A 15,612-nucleotide genomic window follows, 5' to 3' on the forward strand; every position below is an offset into this window, starting at 1 on the left:
GCGATCCGTCCGGCAGGCAGAGGCGGTTATTGGTTCTACAGGCTAGCAGTGGGGGCAGTTAGGGGCCATCAGGCAGGCAGGCAGGTGAGCAGTTAGGAGCAGCAGTCCCCAGATTGTGAGAGGATGTCCAGCTGCTGGTTTAGGCCCGATCGGACATCCCCTGAGGGGTACCAGATTGGATAGGGTGCAGGCTGGGCTGAGGCCCCCCTCCCCCCATGTACAAATTTCGTGCACTGGGCCTCTGGTATAAAATAAAAATCCAGTGTTGGGACTTTTTAGCTCTATCACTGAGGAAATAATGTGGCATACATACACCTAAGAGTATATTAAGTATATTAGAGAAGAAAAATTAAAAGTCCCAAAGATAAATCAATCTTAATTTAAGATTAAGATCAAAATTTAATCAAAGTACTTAATAGAAGAAACTTATGAAGAAATCATGATTTACCTAGGATATAACAACCTTCAAATTTGTGATATTTGTCCTAATGGCATGTCCCTATTAAGTTGAGAACCACTTCAAAAATGAACTCATTAACTCTTGCATATATTTTAACTCATTAACATGAGACAGTCAGGATGTCATACATTGGGTAGCTTTGGGAGTAAATGGTTTTATATTTCTCATTTGCAGAATTTGCACAGTCCAGACCTGCTATTAAAATTGCCAGTTATGTTAGACAGCCTTTATATTCTTATTCAGGAGTTCTACAGTATTGTTTATTTTATAATCTTTGCACCTTACTCCTATGATACTGTAGCATTCTGCTCAACAATAATGGGAATCGTGACTTAGTTTTTTAGTAATACACATAATTTTTATTATCAAATCAGAAAAATGGATCACCATTTTTAAAAAATTATTAATTAAAAAAAATTTTGTTTACCATAACACTACTGTTCAATATAATAGGGAGACCTAAAGCTAATTAAAAATGATATGCATAAAGCAAAATGAAATTGTTCACCAGCAGCTTAAATAAAAAGGAATATTAATTTTGTAAATAAGGCAATTAAAATCTATTTTGTGATAAATAACAAATATAGTTGTACATTTTAAACTACTTTTCTGATCATTGTTATGTAGAAAAACTTGGGAAATATATAAAAAGGTAGAGAAAAAAATTACATTGAATATTGTAATCCAGAAATACTTTCTGTAAACACTTAGTATATTTTTCTTTAGCCCTTTTTCTAATTGCAAACATAATTTTAGACGTGACCTTAATGAGCTTTATTATTGTAGTTCAACACATAAGAAAGGAAAGTTTGTGAGAGTTTGACATACTGCATAGAGGCAGAAATGTGTGCCAACTGAATGAACTAAGATATTAAATGGGGAAACACAAACTGTAAAACTCAAACACAAAGCAGTTAATGACAGAAAGCAAAAGATGACAGGAGTCAAAGGAGCTTAACTTACTGGCAAATAATACTAACTTATAGGCACTAAAAGCATAACACTTGGTATTTTAGGGATGAATATAGACAACCTGAATGGGACTCCTGAAAGGTAACATCCAAAGTTCTCTCCTGCCTTTCTTGTAATGGCTCCCTGTTTTTTATGGACTGTGGATAGTTATGGTATGAAAGGGTACTCAACAGGGAGGGGTAGATCTCATAACGCAGGGAGAGGGCCTATATCAAATCAGGTGAAGTTTCAGATTATGATTTTGAGCTGCACTTGACCTTTATGTCAGCATGCATCAATGGAGGTCATTAAATTTTCCAAAGATTCTCCAAACCAGTCTGAGCTCAGTCTTCTCTGTCTCTCCTGTAGAAAACAGCCAAAAAAGATGGGTAGGATAAGAAATTGGAAAATAGGGGGATATAGAGGTTTAAATAGGATGACGAGTTATAGTTAGAGCTAGAGAGAAAAAGTATGTTGTGTGTGTGTGTGTGTGTGTGTGTGTGTGTGTGTGTGTGTGTGTGTAGATAGGTAAAATAAAGATCTGTTGAATGAATGGTCAGAAATATCTATATTGTTGAATAGCTTGAAGTAGCAATAGTTTGGATTCAGGGTAAGGCCATAGAGTAGAAGGGAAGCAAAATTTTTGAGAATTGAAGAAATCACAGATCCCTGTTAGCTTGGCGTTCCTTTTTTTTTTTTTTTACATTTTTATTGATTTCAGAGAGGAAGGGAGAGGGAAAGAGATAGAAACATCAATGATAAGATAGAATCATTGATTGGCTGCCTCCTGCATGCCCCCCACAACCCAGGCATGTCCCCTTTACTGGAATCGAACCTGGGACCCTTTATTCCATAGGCCCAATGTTCTATCCACTGAGCCAAACCAGCTAGGACTTGGTGTTCTTATGGCGGGGGTGGGATGTAGCATTCTAGTAAAACTAATAGAAGACATTTGTTTCTTTTCATTATCATTCACTTAACAAAAAAATTTTTGAGCAAGTGCTGAGTGTACTACACCAGGAAAAAATGATAAATAAAATAAATTTCTCATGGACTGTATAGTATGGTGAAGAAGACACATACACAGTATAAAATATCAGTAAACACAAACACCTTTCTCTGCAGCCCCTCTCAGTTATGTCTATGTTCAAGGAAAGAAAACAGGGCTTTTCCTAATTAGAAATTAGGTGGCATATGTGGTTACTGTGATATCCCCATTTGATTTATATTTCATTGTCTTTGTTTTAATTTTTATTTACATAAATTAATTTGGATTATATTTTATCTTTTTTTTCCTTTTTACAACTTGTTGATTTTATTTTAATCATCAGTGTACCCTGGTGATATAAAATTAATTGTCTACATGGTTGGCCATTTCCCAGCAGCTGGAGGACTTAGCACAGGGGTCCTCAAACTACGGCCCGCGGGCCACATGCAAATACAAATATTGTATTTGTTCCCATTTTGTTTTTTTACTTCAAAATAAGATATGTGCAGTGTGCATAGGAATTTGTTCATAGTTTTTTTTAAACTATAGTCCAGCCCTCCAACGGTCTGAGAGACAGTGAACTGGCCCCCTGTTTAAAAAGTTTGAGGACCCCTGACTTAGCAGATAGTTTTGAGGTTTCCACACTCACTTAGTCCTCATCTTGCCCCTTTTTTTCCCTCAACATCTTAGCTTTTTGTTATTTTTAATTGTGGTAAAATACATATAACAAAAAATTTACCATAAACATTTTAAATGTATAGTTCAGTGGCATTAAGTACATTCACACTGTTGTACTATCACTATCATCTTTTCATCTTGCAAAGCTGAAACTATATCTATTAAACAATAACTCCTGCCCTGGCTGGTGTTTCTCAATGGTTAGAGTGTCGGCCCATGCACCAAAGGGTCGCAGTTTTGAATCCCAGTCAAGGGCACCTACCTGGGTTGCAGATTTGATCCCTGGGCCCAATTGATGTCTCTATCCCGTTGATGTTTCTATTTCTCTCTCTCCACCCCACCCCCTTCTTTCTACACTCTCTTAAAAAAAGGGGCGGGGGATATCCTTGGGTGAGGATTAACAACAAATAATAATAACTCCCCATTCTCCCTCCCCCCCAGCTTGTCTTTGTACTTTAAATGTTCTTTTTCAGCAGAAAAAATGGTTTTAATTTCATAAGCAGTTTAGCCATTTCCTTTTTCACCAGTGAGAACTCATCTGTGTTGTGAAATTTCAAAAAACAAAACAAAAAGCTAGAAGACCAAGTACTTGTGGATGCTATACCCATAAAGTGGATAAGAACATTGAAGCCAAATTGCCTGAGTTCAAAACTATGTAACCTTAGCAAGTTATTTAACATTTCTGTGCCTGTTAACCCATCTAAAAAATAGAGATGATAATAGTACCTCTTAGTAGCATTGTTATGAGGGTTAAATAGTTAATACATGTCCCTTGAAGAACTTAGAGTTAAGTTATAGAGTAAGACATATGCATCTGTAAAATTAACAAATACTACAGTGTTATACCTAACAAGTGATACAAAACAAATGCAATAGAAATGATAGGAGAGAGACATCAGTTAGATTGTGCTGCCCAGGAAAGGGTTCATGGAGAGCAATCTAAAGAAACCATCCACAGTCTCCTAGCTCCACATCTCTATGAGCATCTAGAATTACGTGCTTTACCTTGTCATCTCGTGCCACACACTCTTAGGCTCAATGCCCCTACTGGGGTCCTGGATCCTGTGCCCTTTTGCCTGTTCAAGGACATTACTCTAGCACAGTGGTCGGCAAACTCATTAGTCAACAGAGCCAAATATCAACAGTACAACGATTGAAATTTCTTTTGAGAGCCAAATTTTTTAAACTGAAACTATATAGGTAGGTACATTGTTATTAACTTAATTAGGGTACTCCTAAGCTGGCCTTTGCTAAAAACGTCTTCGATCTGATTGAGGTACGTTCGCTGAGGTTGACCCTGCGCTGCGTATCCCACGGCCCGCCTGCGCCGCGTCTCCTGTCGCCCCGATCTACCGACACCCCCCACTTTTTCTAATGTCGCTTCTTCAAAATAGACTCACCCAGGCCAAAAACCAACTTCTGCGCATGGGCCACGAAGTTACAATCGTACTGTACGTGCACACCCGCATGTGGTATTTTGTGGAAGAGCCACACTCAAGGGGCCAAAGAGCCACATGTGGCTCGCGAGCCATGGTTTGCTGACCACTGCTCTAGCATTTTTAGCATTTTTCTTTTCTCTTTTCTACATCATCAATTTCTTCCTTTCTAATGGATCATTTTTATTAGTATGTCAGCATGTTGTAATTGCTCTCAATAAAAACAACAAATTTTAAAGTTTCTTGATTGCACTACTATCAGCCACCAGCCAATTTCCATATTTCCCTCTACAGCAAAACTTTCCAAAATTGTGCTATTAGTTCTTTAATTCTCCTCCCCCATTTTCTCTCTTAAACCCACACCAGTCAGGCTTTGCCCCTATGATTACACCAAAACTGCTCTCATCAAGGTCACAATGACTTCCACATTGCTAAATCCAGTGATCAGTTCTTAGTCTTCATCTTGACCTGTCAGCAGCATACTCTCTTAATTTTCTTCCCACCTCACTTGGTTGTCCTTTCCCAATCTTTCCAGAACTGCAAACTATATCTAGCTGCCTACTCCAAATTTTCACTTAGATGTTTCATAAACTTAACCAAACTCATCCAAACCAAAAACTCCAAATCTGTTTTCCCAAATAATTTATTCTTACCCTACAGCCTTTCCCATCATAGTTAATAGAAGACCGTCCTCTATAAACTCTTTTCTCACATCTCCTGTAGAATCATGAGTTAATCTTTGTGGTTTACCTTTATATATATGCAGATTATATATATAGCACCTCCACTGCTACCACCCTGGTCCAAGTCACCACCATATCTTGTCTAAATAACTACAATAGTTTTCTGAATGGTTTCCCTGATTTTGCCCTTGCCCTGCATTCTATTCTTAATCCAACAGCCAGAGTAACCCTATTAAATATAAGATTATATCAGGATTTCTTTTTTTTTTAATTAAATTTTTCTTGTTCAGATTATTACAGTTGTTCCTCTTTTTTCCCCCCATAGCTCCCCTCCACCCGGTTTCCACCCCACCCTCTGCCCTTACCCCTCCCCCACTGTCCTCATCCATAGGCGTACGATTTTTGTCCAGTCTCTTTCTGCACCCCCCACACCCCTTTCTCCCCCGAGAATTGTCATTCCACTCCCTTTTTATGCCCCTGATTCTATTATATTCACCAGTTTATTCTGTTCATCAGATTTTTTATTCACTTGATTTTTAGATTCACTTGTTGATAGATATGTACTTGTTGGTCATAATTTTTATCTTTACCTTTTCCTTCTTCTTCCACTTCTTAAAGAATACCTTTCAGCATTTCCTATAATACTGGTTTGGTGGTGATGAAATGCTTCAGCTTTTTCTTATCTGTGAAGCTCTTTATCTGACCTTCAATTCCGAATGATAGCTTTGCTGGGTAAAGTAATCTTGGTTGTAGGTTCTTGCTATTCATCACTTTGAATATTTCTTGCCACTCCCTTCTGGCCTGCATAGTTTCTGTTGAGAAATCAGCTGACAATCTTATGGATACTCCCTTGTAGGTAACTAACTGTTTTTTCTCTTGCTGCTTTTAAGATTCTTTGTCTTTTGCTCTTGGCATTTTAATTATGATGTGTCTTGGTGTGGTCCTCTTTGGATTCCTTTTGTTTGGGGTTCTCTGTGCTTCCTGGACTTGTAAGTCTATTTCTTTCACCAGGTAGGGGAAGTTTTCTGTCATTATTTCTTCAAATAGGTTTTCAATATCTTGCTCTCTCTCTCCTTCTGGCACCCCTATAATTCGGATGTTGGTTTGCTTGAAGTTGTCCCAGAGACTCCGTACACTATCTACATATTTTTGGATTCTTTTTTCTTTTTGTTTTTCCGGTTGGGTGTTTTTTACTTCTTCGTATTTCAAATCTTTGCCTTGATTCTTGCGATCCTCTAGTCTCCTGTTGGATCTCGGTATAATATTCTTTATTTCTTCAGTCAGTGTATGCTTAATTTCTGTTTGGTCCTTTTTCATATCCTCGAGGGTCTCACTAGATTTATTGAGGGTCTCACTAAATTTATCGGCGGTTTCTAGAAAATTCTTGAAAAACCTTATAACCGTGGTTTTGAACTCTATATCCAGTAGTTTGCTTCACTCCATTTCTGTCATTTGTGACCTGTTTCTTTGCCTCCACATTTTGGCTGCTTCCCTGTGTTGATAGGGTGGCTTCCCAGTGTTGATAGGGTGGCCGCTAGGTGTCCTATAGAGCCCAGTAGCTCAGCCTCCCCAATTACCACAGGTGGACACTCTTGGTGCACCCCTTTGTGGGCTTTGTGCACAGTCTTGTTGTAGTTAAGCCTTGATTGTTGTAGGTATCACTGGGAGGAATTGACCTCCAGGCCAATTGTCTGTGAGAATCAGCTGTGTCTGCAGTGGGAGAACTTCTGTGCTGGAGACACCCTTCTGGAGCAAGATTTGCTTCAGTGGGGCTTTGGTGCTCACTGAGTCTGCCCCCTAAGTGTGTCCCTTATGGATCTGAGGAGTTGTAATCTGGATGGTCCCACTCTGACCACTGGATACACTGGCACTTGGATCTCTAAGGAGGTGCTAATTTAGCCTCTGCCTGAGGCTACCCAGCAAGAGCTATGGAGAGATCTGCAGATTCCTCTTTCTTGTTTGGGGTTTGGAGGTGCACAGATGAGGCTCAGCTGTGAAGCAGTGCAAGCTGCTGTGGGGCCTTGGACCTTCTTTTGGATGATCTGGGTCTCTCTGACCCAGCTGCAGTTTGTTAGGTAATTTTAGATTGCAAAGGGCCAGGTCATTCATATGCACACAGCTTGGGTGGGGCGGGGTCTCAGGGAATCAACAGGGCGGAGCAAACAGCTATGGCTGATCCTCAGCCCTGCCCTAAGAGGCCCCGGGTCTCAGTGTCCCGCAGTAATCACTGCAAGCACCTCTGAGAGAAAGCCGCCCTCGAGTTCCGCCCGCTGCCAGACAGTCCAGTTTCTCCCCGTCTGAGTCTGGTCCCCAGAGACTCGCCTGGAACTGGAGTCAGGGCCGTCGGGAGCTTGAATCTCCCTCCTGATTGAAAAAGACAACCACGTCCTCAGTTGCCAGCCCTTTCCGCGTGAGCCTCTGTGCCTCTGTGCCGCTGTACTTTACTTCCGCACCTCCTCTGAGTCCCAGTGTGCTTTTCTCTTTCCTTCTAGTTGTAGAATTTCCACTCAGCCAGCCTTCCTGTGGTTCTGGATGACGTCCGTTTTGTCTTTTAGTTGTATTTTTGAAGTGGTTGTGTGAGGCAGCAATTTCAGGTGTTTACCTATGCCGCCATCTTGGTTTCGACTCTATATCAGGATTTCTTAACCTTGGCACTATAGGCATTGTAGTTCTGGTAATTTTTTGTTGTAGGGGTTTGTCTTCCGTGTTATAGGGTAATTAGCATCATTCCTGGCATTTGGCCTATACCCAGTGGATGACAGTAGTACCCCCACCCCCAAATTGTGAGAACCAAAAATATATCCAGATACTGCCAAATGTCTGTGGGGCAAAATCACCTCTGGCTAGGAACCACTGGCTTTTATCATTTTTATCCCCAAGATTCTGTAGTGGTTCCCCATTTTGCTGAGAGTAAATGCTAAAGTCTAAGTCCTTAATAGCTAATACAGCCCTACCTGACCTGGGTTCTCCTCACTCCCTATCTCTTTGACCTCATATGCTTCTGTCCTTTGTCCTCCTCCTTTATGCTGATCCAGTCACTTCTACCATACTTTAGCTTTTTTTTTTTTTAACTCTCCCCTCTACCCAGAACACTCGTCCAGATTTCTGCATAGCTAATTCCTTCAGTTTCTTCAAGTCTGTTCTCAAATTTCATTTTGCCAATAAGGCCTATTTTGATCACTCTATTTTATACTATGACTTGTCCCCTTCTAACTCACCCTTTTAAAAAGTTTTTATTGATTTCAGAGAGGAAAGGAGAGGGAGAGAGAGAAAAAAACATCAGTGATGAGAGAAAATCATCCATCTGCTGCCTCCTGCACACCCCACTCTGGGGATCAAGCCTTAAACCCAGGCATGTGGGGCAGGAATCTAACCATGACCTCCTGGTTCATGAGGTGACACTCAACAACTGAACCACACCAGCCAGGCTAATTCACCCTTTTATTTCCATAGTATTTATCACTTTTCAACATGCTAAATAATTTACTTTCGTTGTTCTCTTTGTCTGCCCCTGTGTGTATGAGCCCCCACAAAGACACCACTCTAATGTTTTTTCTCTCCTAAATTATCAATGTTTTGTTTTATTCATAAACAAATATGTTTTTAAATGAGTAGAGGAGGTAAAGTTAGAAGTAGATTTGGAAGAATAGATGAGATAGATCCATGTAGTTTTAGATTAAGGAAAAGCAAAGTGAAGAGGAAAGATACAGAAATGTATATATGAAGATAGGTTTTTAAGTATACCAGCCTAGCTAGAGTTAAGGGTTCAGGATTTGGTGTAGAAGAAAGACACAGCTAGGAAGATAGGTTATAGAGCCAGGTTGAATGGCAGGTCAAAGGATATGGACTTTAATCCTATCAGAAATGGGGTCATTTGAGATTTGTGAGTTGGAGAGTTGATAAAGGGTAATAACAGTATATTGTAACAGACCCTGTGGTTTGGCCACTTAAAATTCATTCTAAACTTCTTCTAATGCCCCTTTCTGTAAGTGAGAGGCTACGAAGCTATGAACAGTTTCCAGATTCTCTTCAGCTAGGGCATCAGATACAATTTTGTGTCCAGATATATACACTTGTCTGAGTTTGAATCCAGAACTGAGTTAATTAGGGAGAAAGATGGGATATTGAGGCATCCATTTTGCTGGAAGCAAGGCATTCCAATTCTAGAGCTAGTATATTTTTTAAAAAACACAGTGAATTTATTTGGTCTTCTAGACCTATATTCCAGGCAAGTCATCTCACACTTCAAGGGGGGGGGGGGCAATTTAATGGACTATTTAATAGTAACTATCTTCTTTCTAAAGCAGTAATTTATTTTTACTTTAGGCTTATCTGTACCCCCAAATAAGTATGTTTTCTAATATATCTACCAAGCACATAATATGTTTATATATAAAATTTGCTATTTTTAAGCATAATAAAATTTGTTTTTCCTGAAAAAATATCTGGATTTTCCTTTAAGTTAGTACTTTACATTTTAATTATTTTTTGTTTCCTTAGGAAAGGTATTATTAGCCATTTTTTATACCTCAACAGTAACCAATTAAGTCTAAAGAGAGTAAAGACCCTATTTTAATAGAGGGATTCCAATTTTTGAGATAAAGTCCTATATCCTTTTGACGTTTCCTATATGTCCTTGCTGCTTCAGTGAGGTTTAAAGGGAAAAAAATTCATCATTTAAAAAAATCCTTTCCCACAATTCCTTTTGTCTCATATTAGAGTTATTTTAACAGCCAGAGTATACACTTCCTTTGCTTTGTATATCATTCATCTCTTCTTCAGCTTCCAATTATTTATGTACCTAATTAATGTACACCAATGTGAATTGCATCATCATTCTAATCCAATACCTTTTTTTTCTTTATAATGAAAGAAGTTGAGTTTCAGGGACATTGTTTTCTAAACAAAATAAATGAGTATTGTTTCCAGGATTTAAAAAAAAAAAAAAAAGGTCCTTTCCCACAATGTGGCCCCTATTTTAAAATGTGTAATTTCTAAGACTTTGAAGCCACAAATATTTTTTTCTTAAGTGGTGTTATATTAGATGTTTGTCTCCCTTAAAATTATCTTCAGCTGTTAAAATTGTACTGGTCATGGTCATAAGAATTTTGTACCTGAATTCAATATATGGTTGAGCTTTAGGAGTCTGGATCCAGTTTTTTACCTATTTCTATTTCTCAACGTCTTGTTTTCCCTCAACTCCTACCCATAATACAGTAAAGGAAAATAATTCATGACCCTATTGTGTCCAAACCAAAAATTCCCTTGAATCTCCCTTCATTTTTACCACATCACTAGATGAACATAACACACTGGATAATATCTAATATCATAGCTCATTGTTTATATTATTATTTTGCTAATCTCATTAGTGTTTTAAGATTTATATTGTATTATATAAAAACTACTTTATATTCAATGCTAATTCATATATACTTAATGTATTTAAAGTCTTTTCAAATTGATTCTGTAATATTTTTTAAATTAAAATTTTTAATGGTGTAAAAATTCTTACTCTAAAGTAACATATTTCAAAAGAATTGCTTACAGTTTATGGAAGAAACTTTTGATCTAATGTTTATTTTATAGGTTATTGAAGACAATGGTGTTCGAAGAGTTGTTGTGGTTCCTCAAGCACCAGAGTTTCATCCTGGTGGTCACACAGTCATACATCGTTCTCCTCATCCTCCTCTGCCAGGTTTCATTCCTGTCCCAACCATGATTCCCCCTCCACCACGCCATATGTACTCACCTGTGACTGGAGCTGGAGACATGGCAACACAGTATATGCCACAGTATCAATCTTCACAAGTATATGGAGATGTAGGTAAGACATTAAAAATATTCCTGTTTTATGGAGTTGGCTCTTCTCTGCTTGATATAATAGATGCTATTATATTATATAAAAGAAATAAAAAATGATAACAGTATCACAATCATTTTCTGTTATCTAAGCACTAGGCTAAGTATTTCATCCTCGTGCTCATCCTTCAAGGCAGATGAGTAAACAGAAAATCAAAGAGGGTAAGTAACATTTATCATGTAGCAATATTTAGTGGGGACACATTCAAACAAGAGGTCCTCTCCTCTGTTAGGCTGACTAGGCTCTTTAAAAAATTTGCACCCAGGAATTATCACATCATTGTTAAATCCTGAAGGCTATCATGCCACTAACCCAAGTTGCTAGGTTCTGTTGAGAGATTGAGGAAAAAAACGACAGTAAGACAAACGTAACTTCTGCCTTCAAGGGAGTTAATAAATTGTTGGGAAGAATAGACAACCCTACACACAAAGTAGTTTTCTTATTTTTTCCTGTGGCTTGAAATACCATCTTTATACTGAGAGCTCTCAAATTTGTATCTTCACCAAAACCTCTTCTCTGAGCCACACACTTATATTTCTAACTGGCTTCTTGATAACTCCACTTAAATGCCCTCATACATCTCAGTTATACCATTTCTAAAACATAAATCTAATCATGGAACCTGCTTTTCTCGATCATCTTTATCTCAATATATAGTACCACTGTCCATTTAATTTGCTCAAGTGAAAATCAGATGGTAAAATTTGATTCCTCCACATCATTTGATATTAGTCTTATTTTTAGAAATTTCCCAGATCTATCTATTTTTTCTTAACTGCTACTCAGATCTAATCCACCATCACCTCTTGTCAGGACAAGTGCAACATCATCTTCCCAGTTGGTTTTCTGCTGTCATTCTTGCCTCCAATCATCCAGGAGCAGCCAGAATAATCATTTAAAAATATAAATCAGACTATTCTATTTTAGTGACTTCCCTTTGCATTTAAAATAAAGTCCTAACCCCTTCCCAGACCAGGATTTCTCCACCTTAGTACTCTTGATGTTTGGGATGGATAAGTGTTTGTTGTGGAGAACATGACTTGGCTTTGTTGTAGTATGTTTAGCAGAATCTCTGCCTTCTACCCACTAGATACCAGTAGTACTCTACTACAACCCTCCCCTCACCTTAACCAGTTGTGACAACTAAAAATATCTCCAGAAATTGCCAAATGACCCCTAGGAGCCAAAATTGGCCCTAGTTGCAACCATTGCCCTGGACAAAGCTCTGTCGTATGGCTTCTAATTGCCATTTCCCTCTTGTCCCCACCAGCCCCCTTCAGTTTTTCAGAACCTCCAAGCTTTCTTGCCTCAGAGCCTCCGCACATGGTTTTCTCTCCACCAGGAATGCTCTTCTCCCTTTTCCTTGGAAAGCTTCTTTTTTTTTCCCCTTTAGATTATATCTTTCAGAGAAACCATCCATAACCTTGCCTTATCAGTCTCTAGCACTGAAATCTATTTGTTTCTTTCACAGAACTGAGCACAATTTGAATTTTTTGTATGACTTTCTCCCTTACTTGACTGTAAATCCCTTAAAAACTGAATCTGCTTTATTCATCACTGTTTCCCTTGCAGTTACTTAGCAGAACCTGTCATTTATGCTTAGTAAATCTGAAGAAGATATAACTCTAAATACAAAATTTAAAATATGCAATACAGCCTGTAAGTAGTAGATACAATCTATTTTTCAAACTTATTTTTATTGCCCAATTAATGCATATTGATTCTGTAAGTCTGGATTGGGTTTCTACATTTCTAGCAAACTCCCAGGTGAGACTCATGCAGTATTCTAATGAATATACTTTTGAGTAGCAAGAGTTTTTTGTTTTAATGATTTTTAGAGAGCAGAAGAGGGGGAAGACAGAGGGACATCCATGTGAGAGAGAAACATCTATTGTTTGCATCCTGCATGCTCCCCAACCAGGGATAGAACCTGCAGTTTGGGTATTTGCCCTGACTGGGAATTGAACCCCCCATCTTTTAGTATACAGGATGATGCTCCAATCACCTGGCACACACTGGCCAGGGCTTGAGTAGCAACAGTTTATATTACAAATCAGTCTCTTCTGTTTTCTTACTGCTAATTATGACTTAGTTTTTTTAAATGTGTTTGAGAAAATTTAAGAAAAATTAGGTGTTGCAGTTACTACTGTTTTGCATTGTTAAAAACCATTCTTATTCAAAGGGGATATACATTAGACTAAATATGATTCACAGTGATGTGAAGGAAAGTGAAGCATACAAACCCATGAAGAGTATAAATCTTAAAAACTAGCTACCTGGTGGTGGAAGACAAGAGCCATCCTATCTAATAAAAGAGAAACATGGTAATTAGCCGTACATCCGCTACCCTTCCCATTGGCTAATCAGGGCAATATGCAAATTAACTGCCAGCCAAGATGGCGGCCGGCAGCCATGCACTGAAGCGAACAGGGAGGCTTGCTTGCTCCAGTGACGGCGGACTCCAACGTTCCCCACCTGACTTGCCGGCCTCTCAGCTGCAACTCTAAGCAACTATGTTGCAAATATAGAAGCTAAACAAAACCCCAGAAACCTGCTTTAGTCAGCTGGGCTTCAGCCAGCCAGACTGCAACATTGTATCAAATACAGAAGGTAAACAAAGGCCAGAAACCTGCTTTCAGCAGCCGAGGCCTCAGAGCTAAAGCTGGCCCAGAATTTTTTTTAAAAAAAAAAAAGAAAAAAAGGAGCGGTTGGGAGCTTCAGTCACCCGCCAGCCTGAAAACGGCCCTCGGCCCCTCAGCCAGACTGGCCAGGCACCCCAGTGGGGACCCCCACCCTAATCCAGGACACCCTTCAGGGCAAACCAGCCGGCCCCCACCCTTGCACCAGGCCTCTATTCTATATAGTAAAAGGGTAATATGCCTCCTGGCACCGGGATCAGCAGAGCAGCGAGGCCTCCTGGCACCGGGATCAGCGTGACAGGGGGCAGCGCCCAAACCCCCTGATCGCCCTGCGGCTCTGTGTGTGACGGGGCGAGGCCACAACCTCCCTATCCGCCCTGCTCTGTTCATGACGGGGGGAGCTCCTCAACCCCCTGATCGGCCCTGCTCTGTGCGTGACGGGGGCAGCTCCCCAAACCCCTGATCGCCCTGCGGCTCTGTGCGTGACAGGGGGCAGCTCCCCAACCCCCTGATCGCCCTGTGGCTCTGTGTTTGACAGGGTGCGGCGCCCCAACCCCCTGATCAGCCCTGCTCTGTGTGTGACAGGGTGCAGCGCCCCAACCCCCAGATTGGCCCTGCTCTGTGGGTGATAGAGGGTGGCGCCCCAACCCCCCACCCCCAAGGGCCCTGCTCTGTGTGTGACGGGGTAGAGCCATAACCTCCCCATCGGCCCTGCCCTGAGTGTGACAGTGGCGGCGCCCCAACCCCCTGATCCACCCTGCTCTGTGTGTGACAGGGGGCGGTGCCCTAACTCCCCTATCAGCCCTACTCTGTGAGTGACAGGGGGGAGCTCCTCAACCCCCTGATGGGCCCTACTCTGTGCGTGACAGGGGGGAGCTCCCCAACCCCCTGATGGGCCCTGCTCTGTGCGTGACAAGGGGGAGCTCCTCAACCCCCTGATCAGCCCTGCTCTGTGTGTGACAGGGTACGGAGCCCCAACCCCCCTGATGGGCCCTGCTCTGTGCATGAGAGGGGGCAGCGCCCCAATCCCCTGATCCGCCCTGCTCTGTGTGTGACAGGGGGCGGTGCCCCAACTCCCCTATTGGCCCTACTCTGTGAGTGACAGGGTGGAGCTCCTCAACCCCCTCATCGGCCCTGCTCTGTGCGTGACAGTGGGGGGCTCCTCAACCCCCTCATCGGCCCTGCTCTGTGTGTGACAGGGTACGGAGCCCCAACCCCCTGATCGGCCCTGCTCTGTGTGTGACAGGTGGTGGCACCGCAACTTCCCTATCGACCCTGCCTTGAGTGTGACAGGGGGCGGTGCCCCAACCCCCCAGTCGGCTGTACCCTGAGCGTGACTTGGGGTGGCATCGCAACCTCCCGATCCGCCCTGCTCTGTGCATGACAGGGGGCAGCGCCCCAACTCCCCAATCGGCCCTGCTCTGAGCCCGACCAGGGGCTGCACCTAGGGATTGGGCCTGCCCTCTGCCACCTGGGAGCAGGCCTAAACCAGCAGGTCATTATCTCTTGAGGGGTCCCAGACTGCGAGAGGGCACAGGATGGGCTGAGGGACCCCCTCTCCCCCCCGAGTGCACAAATTTTTGTGCATCAGGCCTCTAGTATTGTATATGAGGTTATAAGCCAAGGAAATTACCACTGGATCTTAATAACAGACAATTCATTTTATAACCCGTAGCTGTTTCCATGATCCTTTTCCATATTTTGTATAGATTCCCAAAGTGGTACTTAATCCAACATTTCACTGTTAACAACTACCATTATTGATCCTGAACTTTGCTAGACACTGTGCTGATACATAGATTATATCACTTAAGCCTCAATAAAATTCTGCAAAATAACAGATAAAGAAACCGAGACTTAGTAATGTTAAGTAATATATTTGCATGGCCCCTGCTTGTTCATTGCTGAAGATTT

The 15,612-nt window shown here is 41.1% G+C and overlaps 1 protein-coding gene across 4 annotated transcripts in view; it reads left to right on the forward strand.

Annotated features, from left to right (window-relative positions):
• The window catches only part of FNDC3A (fibronectin type III domain containing 3A), a 205,661-nt gene that overhangs the window by 129,091 nt on the left and 60,958 nt on the right, over positions 1–15,612 (forward strand). For all 4 annotated transcript variants that reach the window (XM_006083537.3, XM_006083535.3, XM_006083536.3 and 1 more), the window contains one exon: positions 10,786–11,023. In XM_006083537.3, the coding sequence (XP_006083599.1) occupies positions 10,786–11,023 (238 nt within the window). The remainder of the gene's footprint in view (positions 1–10,785; positions 11,024–15,612) is intronic.

Source organism: Myotis lucifugus, unplaced genomic scaffold (assembly GCF_000147115.1).
Source record: "Myotis lucifugus unplaced genomic scaffold, Myoluc2.0 scaffold_7, whole genome shotgun sequence".
Taxonomy (NCBI): domain Eukaryota; kingdom Metazoa; phylum Chordata; class Mammalia; order Chiroptera; family Vespertilionidae; genus Myotis; species Myotis lucifugus.